The sequence below is a fragment of the Hakea prostrata genome, chromosome 1, assembly GCF_041222555.1.
Source record: "Hakea prostrata isolate BN-2017 chromosome 1, UWA_Hpros_2, whole genome shotgun sequence".
Lineage (NCBI taxonomy): Eukaryota > Viridiplantae > Streptophyta > Magnoliopsida > Proteales > Proteaceae > Hakea > Hakea prostrata.
The window spans coordinates 15,349,146-15,359,376 of NC_142600.1; the positions used below are offsets into that span (position 1 = coordinate 15,349,146).

At 37.7% G+C, this 10,231-nt stretch overlaps 1 protein-coding gene across 1 annotated transcript; it reads left to right on the top strand.

Moving 5' to 3' along the window:
* The first annotated feature begins 1,593 nt into the window (after positions 1-1,593).
* On the top strand, positions 1,594-9,872 carry LOC149027790 (chaperone protein dnaJ-like protein). The gene is made up of 7 exons (XM_089165884.1): positions 1,594-1,982; positions 2,067-2,276; positions 5,021-5,084; positions 5,400-5,731; positions 7,295-7,436; positions 7,664-7,789; positions 9,016-9,872. The coding sequence occupies exons 1-7, from the start codon at positions 1,955-1,957 to the stop codon at positions 9,398-9,400; spliced, it is 1,287 nt and encodes a 428-aa protein (XP_089022010.1). The 5' UTR covers positions 1,594-1,954; the 3' UTR covers positions 9,401-9,872.
* The last annotated feature ends 359 nt before the right edge of the window (positions 9,873-10,231 follow it).

A 10,231-nucleotide genomic window follows, 5' to 3' on the forward strand; every position in this document is an offset into this window, starting at 1 on the left:
CTCTTAAAATGAAGACAGCTCACCCTTAAAATGCAAAACCCTAAAACTATATCAAATTTTTTTTTTTTATAATATAAAACTATATCAATTTTACAATAACCCCTCAAAATGTTTATTTCATTTGCAAATAGAACCATGGTTATATAATTTCAAAACTCTTATGCTACTCTTAATCAATTCTAACTGTTTATTTTTTATTTTTCATATACAAATAAACTTTTTATATATAGGGGATGGGACATTACATATACCATCAACTATGGTCATTATTAAATAAGAAACCTTGATTTGGTAATTATTGACATTTTTATCCAACTAAATTAATCCCATATAGTTGAAACTAATACATGGACTAGCATTGTCTTAATAAATTTTGTCCAATTGATCTCCATAGAACCTCAATTTTGATTGGCCATTTGGCCCCTTTGTCTATTTTATTCAATTGATATACCATCGTCATTATACAATGATTGACAATGCATCAAACCGATGAGAATTAGCTGGAGCCTGGATGCATTGTGCATATGGTAGTTTTATTCTTTTGGAAAAAGAAAAAAAATTTCAGTGCCACCCCCAAAGTTACTCCGTAAAATTAGACATGTAAACGGATCAGATTCGGCTTGGATACACTAGTAGCCAAATCATAATCCGATTAATAAATCGCTATCTACATCCGAATTCGAATCCGATATAAATTTAGAGAAGGTATCCGAATTCAAATTCGGAACTTTTTTGGATATCTGATAATAATCCGATCCAATAAATTGTTCGATTATTGATTGGTGATTGTCATTTTTTTTGTTATTTTCGATTTTCGATTACCGATTACTAGTTTCTGAATCCGATTATTAGCCCATTTTTTAGAGAAAAGTGTTTAGTACTTTACTTTAACCGAATAATTTCGGATTTTCGATTATCCGGTTACTGATCACCCCTGTAAGTCCGATTATCATAAAATTTCATATGAAAAAATGTTGAATGCTTTACTCTATCCGGATATTATCTGATCCGATAAACAATTATATGATTTCGAATCCGAATCCAAATCCGGTTGCTTAGCGGATGGATACAGATATTATATGGTAAGAAAAATTATGAATATGGATACCCTTAAATGAATACAAATACGAATTCAGAAGCGGATTTTGACTATCCATCTATAGGTGTACCTAAAATTAATGCCACCCAATTAGTTTTATAATTTATGGATTGGACCCCTATTGAGTGGAAATATATCAAAACACCTTAACCGTTAAGAAATCATAGACAACTAATAATGTAAATAAGTTAAATATTTCAAAAAGATAAAAATAAATTTAAACAAAAACTTGTAAGCTCAACTCGTCTATTTGTCTCCCTGCATACATGAATTATTCTTCATTCAATAATAAATCCCCGGAAAGTTTGGGAGCTACAATAATGTTTTTAAACAAATACATGGGTAAGACTGAAAATGGATAAATATAAGCAAACTAATACAAAAGCTGTTAGTAATAAGAGCCTAACTGATAAATTGGATAATTAAGATAAATTAATTATTTGAAGGGGTTGTCGATTCAGGATTTCACAACCAACAATATGTTCTTTCAGTAGAGACGACCAACAATTCAACGTTGAAAGGCAATAGAACGGAGGAATGGAACGAACCGATGGAAAGATCGCTTCTGGGAACGCGTGGACTGGGGAGAATACCGAGGTGAAACCATGAAATCCACCCGAAATGCCGATATGGGCATTTTCAAAACGGTGAAAACGACCGAAAGACGGGCCCGTTTGTCGCGTTAAGGATAACAACAATACTCCAGAACTTGTTTCTCTCCCATTAGTGTTACGGTTGTTCAATTTCCTTAGCGACGAAGGTAACCATTTTTATATACTGGTCCATGATCATCATCATCATATCACCTCTGTATCATTCCCCTCACAGCAATAGTCAAATCTAGAAGAAGAGTTTATGACAATGGAACAACCTCTACTGGCAGGTTGATGTGTTTTGGGCTATTTTTCTCTTTGATTGCTCTGTAATTATCAGTTTGCAGTGCATTCTAACGATATCGTCGCGTCAGGTCATTTGGAAGAAAGTGAGGTAGGAGGGAAGCAGAAGGAGCAACGGATTTCGTATCAGTATCTCGGAAGAAGTGGTTCTGTACTCCCCTCACCGTACTTGGCGGGAGCGGAAGTAAGCATCGAAGAAATTCGATCGGCGGCATCTTCTGATCACTACCCACCTTCAATCCACGCCCATTTGATTAGTTCACCTGAGCCCGAGCCAAATGGTACTATAAATATTGATTTTTTGTTACTCGCTTTTTGAAAGTTCGGTTTTGATTTTGGCGTCGTCTATGATGATATAAATATTTGAGAATTTTTTCTTTTCAAAACACAAAGCTGTGCATAGTGTTCGTTATTACCACACAGCACCGATCATGTGCAATACAATTGGTTGATGCTGTTCATTGGATGAGTAAATTTTCCGCTTCGTTTCGTTTGCAGCTAGACACAATTGCATTTGTTCCGTCATCTTGCCTTTGGATTTCTTTGCCCAGTTATGAAAGCAGCAATTTCTTAGTAAAACCCAAGAAAATTGTCGTTCTTCCTCAAACCCCTAATTCATTATTCTTTTGGTTATACGTGATTTCTTCATTATGTGTCAGAAAATTGGCATAATTTTCTGTTATGGTGAAACATAAAATTAGAATGTCTTCTTTTAATACTTGGACTTCAACTTTTTTTTAACTTTACAATGAGCTCAGTGCATTTGTTGGTATTCTCAACATTTGTATATGATTTCTGAAGCAGTAATTGCGTGGTAAACAGAACCAGCAAATATTGAATTTCAGTGATTGGTTATGGAGATTAGATGCGCAAGGGGAACTGAAAACTTCTTACCTTTTAGCAAATTTGCTTGGGGAAGATTGTGATTTTAACACCCAGTGGAAACATTGAAGTAGATATTTGATGTATGGCCACTGCTTGCTAATGTACATAGATCTGGGTATTCATTTATGACAAATTATCTGTCATGACTGTCTCAGAATCTCCTGCTATCTGTAAATCCACTTTGTTTCTTTAGTTTACGTTGGATCCGTATGTCATCAGCGAGGCGGCTCGATTGTCTGTTTTGCTATGGCATATCTTGGTGGCACACTTACAGATCCAACTCGGATTCTGGAGAGGGTGAATATCCTCTTCTAGATGGGTCTTGAAGGGCTGTCTTCCTTGTGGTTAGGGTAGTCTAAGCCTTCTTTGTTGCAATATGGGTTGGCCATTAGCTACGGGCATGTGCTGGAGAGTGGTATTTAACATTTCTATATGATTCTCAGCCTATTAGGATAGTTTCCACCAGCATGGCATTCATATTCGCTGCTCTCCATATATCTTGATTGTGATGAAATATGATCTCCATTATTCAATGGTTGATTATGGTGCATGCCTGTGTGCTTCCACTTAGTAGCTGATTGTGTTGACAAGTTGACTTAGGTGTTGTGACTGTGTGCCTTGCAGTCTTAAAGTTTAATGTGAGACAATTCAGTTGCATTTCTATATTCTGCAACTGCATGACTAGCAGTGTTATTATGGATGCCTGGATGCATGAGTGCAACCATATGGGATGCTTGTAGCTGAAACATGGTTTTTCATGCAAAAGTTGGGGTTTTCCATTTTTGCTTTTTATCAAGAATAGAGCACCATAAGATAGAAATTGGAAATATGTCTGGTAGTTAAAGCTGGCTTCGGTTGAGGCTCAACCGAGGGGATTGAGCTCCTCTACAGGGCTTAGCTGTGTGGCATAATCTTGATGGCTGACGGGCTGATGTTGAGATGTGTATGACCCAGCCCAGGCATGGGATGGCTCCCTGGTGTTCCTGGAGGTGGGGCTCCATGGAGATGAGGCTGATCCACACTGAGGTGCCATAGGGTTGACAAATACCATAATTTTGAAGAATTTATCAACTGGACGAGAATAAAGATAGAGTCCCATTTCACATGTCAATATTTACAGCAGTGAAATCTTATGGTAAGAGGAAAATCTGTCGACTTTATAAACCGTGAGTGTTCAAGTCCCCCTATCCCCCCCCCCAAAAAAAAAAAAAAAAAGAAAAGAAAAAAAAAGGGGTTGGTTCATTCCCTAACTCTTTTTTTTCCCTTCTTGGGTTCTTGTTAGCAGTTCCAATTTCAGGACAGTTTGGACAAGGCTTCCTAAGTGAACCATGTAGAATACCTTTTACCTTGTCGATTTATGATTTATTGTTTATGGACTTTGCCATTTGGAAGTTTTATTTTGGTTTGGAATTCCACTTTATAGTAGTTCCATGGAAAGCAATATTTGTCATGATCAGTGATAGGCTTTGTTGCATTTCTTCAGTTCTTTGCTTAAATTCCATATTTTAACATTGAGACATCCTTTTTGTTATTCTCTCTCCCCTCCACCAAAAAAGAATCATGCTGAAGGTTGTATTCTTTTCATTCATTCTCCATTTAACCATCAAGTTTCATACAATAGCTCATTTAAAGAAGGGTTGGACTGGTTTTATTCTTATGTCATAAGATTTATGCCAGCAAGCAGCATCACAAGACATTATGGATGAGGCAAAGGTGTGAAAAGTTGTAGCTTTTATAATCTCAATTCATGTAAGCTCTCCAGGCAATGTGGTAGTAATGGTATGGATAATATGTGATCTCACCTTAAAGGATATACATAGAAATAACCTTCAACACCTTAAGCAACTTTGTTTAACTGGAGTGCTTTAGGTGGTCCACATTCAGTCTCACCACAGTTTTCCTAATTTGGGGTTTGGAATGGTGTTTTGTCAGAAAATGTTTGTTTGGAAGTTGGGAGTGCATTCTTTTGCGTTTCAAAATTATGGATCTTCTTTTGGTTTGGGAACAGTTGAAGAAATTTAATGTGTATTTTTTTTTTTTGCTTTATCTTTTATAGTTAAGCCTTGCAGATAGCTAAAGTCTATGTTCACTGTTTGCACATCACCTAATTTGCTTTGTCTATCACTGTTTTGGGATCAAGATGTTGTTTATCAGGGTGGATATGGAGGTGGTCTTGGTGGATATGCTTCAAACGAAGTTCAAAGGTAGGTTGGGTTTCTAAGGCATTATTCTGATTTCAAGCTTGAATTTTCTTAAGGTTCATTCTATAGCTTAATTGCATCTCTCTGTTTTGGCAACCTTCAGTACTCCTTTTATTTTTATTTATTTTTTATTTTTGTATTTTACTTTTTTTTTGGGTTGGGTGGAGGGGGGGGGTAGATGCATCCTCTAGATGACGGAGTTTCAATATTTAAATATGTTAGGCAAAAAGGCCTGGGGTTGGGTTTGGAGTTGATATGTGGTTCGATATTTGCCATTTTGGTAATAAATGTCTGATTAACAATATTTCTACATGACAGGCAAATATTGGATGAGGCGGAGATACGGGAGTTACTCATTGATCATGTAGGCCACCGTTGCTGTTGGGGAAGTCGTCCAGCCCGGACCTGGGAGATACGGGGAGTGGAAAATTGCAATGTTTATATTGGGACTCTAGAAACTTTTATTGAGGAGAGAGAAATTACAAGAGAGATAGAGCCTTATCTTGGTGGAAAAATTAATGGAAAGGATAATGGACCTGAACTTGGACTATGGGAATTGGATCTGAGGTCTGAATTCCCTCTTCTATTTGTACAACACAAAGAAACACGGTCTCCAATCCCTCATTCAGGAACAATTGAGAAATGCACAGGTACTTATTATGGAGCCATGGGTTTTGTGTCTGTGAAACTAGAATGTCCTCAAGCTCTTTGGTTTTATTTATTTATTTATTATCATTTTTATTATTGTTTATTAGTTCATGATAAAAACCCATGGTAAACCTGAAGTATGTACGGTAGTGTTCATATAGTACACAGAAGGGTTTCTGAAGCAAAAATGGAACTAGATTTTCTGTTCTCATGGGCTAGTCCAATTTAACAGCCTTAGTGACTAACATTTCCATTCCATTTATGGTCTAGAAGGTCATGCTTGGTGCATTGGTCAAGTGTGTACTTGCTGACTGCTTGGAAATGGGTTCAAGCCCTGGAAACAGGGTGAGGCTGTGTATATCTGACCATATTGAGACCCTGCTATGTTCTGGAGCCTTGTACACTGGGTATGACTTTTCTTTTTATGTCTTTTGAGTTTTCCAATATTAATAGTTTCAAGTTCTCCTCCAAGTTCACCCAGAAATATAATTTCCATAGTCAAGATTAGAAGTCAGAGTGTTCCACTGTCAACAGACAACAGCTGCTTGATACTGGCACTCAAGTTAGCCATATTACCATTGAGACACTAAAATTGCAGCACCTTAACCTAGCTTACTGTGCATGGTTTACCAATATCTACATCACAGTTTCCATTGTAATCCCTCTGTATTGTACCACCTGACTATTCATTCTGTTCCACAGGCGGCTTGTGTTGGTGTCTAGCTTAGTCTGACCTCTTTTTGGAAGATTCCATTTTTAATTTCTCAGACCCATATCCAGTCCAATGGGAAAGACATTCGAACGTTTTTAATGGTCTACAATTGATCTTATCAATAATTTCTGATACCTAAAGCCTTGCAGGTTAATTCATTTCAGATATTCATTAGGGCCATCATGATAGTTTATAACTGCATAATATTTACATAGTGAGTCTCGTTCTGTTTCAGTTTACTGGCACTGGCCAAATAATCTCAGTCTGTTTCAGTTTACTGGCACTGGCTGCTATTTGGATAGTTAAAATGACTTCACATGAACATTATTCAGTTTAATGCTCTAGAGAGAAGAAAATTAATTGGGTCTACAAACATAGGATTACACAAAGAGGTGATCAGAGGTTTCCAACTCACTTCTGCAGTAGTAGTACAATGTGTTCACATTTGAGTTCTGTTCAGTAAGAAGGTCATCATTGGGAGGCAGCCAATTAGACAATATTCTTTCTGAAAATTACGGAATCCTTAAATTTTTCCATATTCTTCAGAAGGATATGTAGTCCTGATATAAGTCTTCAATTTGGATGGCCCTTATTCGCCAATCGCCACCCTACAGGATATACTAAGATGGGACTCGTTGAATGATCTACAAATTTAGAGGGTGAGAACTGAGAAAATGGTGCTTTGTCTTGCTAGTGCTGTAGCTTCTTGTTATTGTTATTTTTTATTGTAATTTTCCTTGTGCCCTATTATTTTTCTTTGTGGGCAATGGCAGAGTATGTACACTTCTATTTCCCAAAAATATTAGTTCATGCTGTTGGAAGTCCAGTAAAATTTAGAATGGTAAACTTGCAGATTGTGGGGGACGAGGAGAAATTCCATGCCCGACGTGTAATGCTGATTCTGAACCAGGATGTTACAAGAAAGATCAGATGACAAAGTGCCCTGTATGTTATGGCAGGGGTTTGCTTGCTCATAGAGATGGCTCTGACACAATGTATGTATTTTAAATGCCACCCCAAGTTTCAGTTTTGTCAAAATTTTTAGTTTTGAGAACAAAAGAATACTCTGTTTACATTAGTTCTAAGTGTACTGAAGAATCTGCCATGTGGAAACTAGCCTGCCCAAAAATTTGTCTGCCTTACATGCCAAATCTTGTTCATAGTATAGCACTGTACTACTGTGACTAGATGTGGAACATTTAACTGCTTTATGTATGTGCAGATGCGTCAAATGCAATGGCAAGGGAATGCTTCCTTGTGTGACATGTGCATCTCATGGATTATTGAAATGTGAAACATGCAGAGGTGGAGGATCTATGCACATGCGCAATGTCGCCATTATCAAATGGTAGGCTCACTTACTTACAGTTACGTCCATATATATCTGAATTGCAAACAATAGTGATTTCCCAGAGAGACAAATCTTCTCATAAAGCATGCCTTTTATGCTCTATGAGGATGCATTTGAAACTCCTCCCAACTGAAAGCTAGGACCTATAAAACTCTAGAGGGAAAGATTTAATGAACAAATATTTTCTAGAAGGCCAACGGAAGGTGATAGTGGGAATGTTTGATCCATGGCCGAGCCCAATGTGCCGCGCGAGGTGCTACTGTGGTATGACCAACTATGATGGACGGTGCATATTGTTGGGCTGTTAATAAACATCATATAGATAAACTCAGTGTAGCTGAAATGAGGATGCTAAAATAGATGAGTGGCAAAACTAGGAAGGATAACATAAGGAATGATCATATTCGAGTTAGTCTAGGGTAGCTTCAATAGGTGATAAGCTTCGAGAAAGTCATTTGAGGGTGGCATGGTCACGTTCAATGGAGGCCTGTAAATGCCCTGTACAGAGAAGTGATTTCATCCAGATTGAAGGAACTAGAACAGCTAGCGGCAGACCTAAGATGACCTTACGAGAAGTGGTGAGAAAGGATATGCGTAACTTAGGCCTTGTATCTAGTATGGCCTTAAACCCCATATAGTTGGATGAGGCTTCTTCTTGTGTATAAAATTATAATCTACAAGGCTAAGACAAAGCAAGGATGCTTGGTTTGGTTAAACTCACGTGTTTTGAACATCATAATTTGGCAAATAGGGATATGGGAAATTGTCTTCCTCAAAACCAAAAGTGATAGTTTAAGTCCAAACTAGTGTTTTACTTGTTAAAAAATAACTTCACACAACATTGGGCATACCTAGTGCACGAGGCTTCCGCTAATGTTGCAGCCTGAACAACCGCTTTGTGAAGAAGGTCATTTCCTTACTCAAACCTACAATCTACCATTGCGCCAAGTTTGGCTCTTAGGAGTTTGATGTACCGCTTATTTTTGGCCAAAATTCCAAAATCTGAAATATTAGTTATTCATAAAGTTGGCTCAAATCTCAAGTTCTTTGAGTTTTCCAGATTTTGCATTCAGTCACTTAACCCAAGACTGAAATTTAGCTGGAAATTAAAATTATGGGGTCATGTTTACTTGAGTGCATGCATCGTTCTCATTCCATTCTGGAAGTTTGTCCTGTACTCAATTTTCTGTTGAATAAGGGAACAAAGCTTTATCTCTTTGCAGGAAAACACTTGCGACACGAAAAGTAAGTGCCACAAGCGGAGCAGCTTCAGTTCCAGATGAGGTCTTCCATAGAGCCCGAGGGGTCCAGCTGTGCAACACACAAGCATACCAGTGCACACCTGCCTACTTTGCTGACTCATACTTCCTTAACAAGTTCTCCTCAGAAGTTATTGCTGATAGGGCTCCTGTTCCTCCCAGCGCAAGGGTAATATGCGAGAGGCATTCCATCTCTGTTGTGCCTGTTACGCGTATTACCATGGGTCGTCGTAATCGGTTTTTCAGTTTCTATATAGTTGGACTCAGCAGAGAACTGTATCTGAAGGATAACTATCCTTCCAGGTTTTGTTGGGGACTCTGTCCTTGTCTGGAATGGTTGAGGCGATAGTCAGGTGGATCAAATATCCATGGGTGCTGATCCTGGAAACTACCATGTTTACGTGTCTTGTAAATGCCGGAATATTTCCTATTGTGTGCCTTGTTTTTGTTATATTGTCATTGTGATTTATGCTTCCCATACTTTGTTGCTGTATTTTTCCTATTGCAATAGCAGTACCTGTCAGCTGATAGATGTTCGTTTTTCACACATTCATGAACTGGAAAGGAGTGTGTTTACCTCCCATATCTTGAAGTGATAGTCTTTCACTCTTCCATCTGTTCTTTATGAGTTTTGAGAATGTATGTGTACATGCACTTCTGTGAACCTGAGCAGATGGGTGAGGTGTATGTTTGCTGTGGCATCCAAAAAAGCATAAATAGTCCATTTTCTGGTAAAATTTTGCCACAGAGACCCAGGATGCACATCATTTCCATCTTAGGGATTTTAATTTTTGCTGCTGGCTGTTCAGGGTTTACTTATTTAGTGAGACCAAAGAATCCTTGCAACAGCCCTAGTGAGAGAGGTGTGTGGATGCTATGACAAAACAGAATTGATAGTCCGTTCAGCAACAAGAATGTCAATCTTCTTTCTCCATTACTTAGATCTTGTTGCCTATGTGATATCAGGTTGGAATCATTAAAAGAAAAGGTCCAGCTTGAGAATCTCAGTTCCTCAAGCATCATGTAAGAGAAAGTCCAATATGAACAGATATTTTGAGATTTGAGTAACAGTTCAAATAATGTTATAATAAATACCACAAAATGATGAATCGAAAAATAAATAAAAAACAAAAACACATAGATTTAACGTGGTTCATACACCAATATGGTATGCTATGTC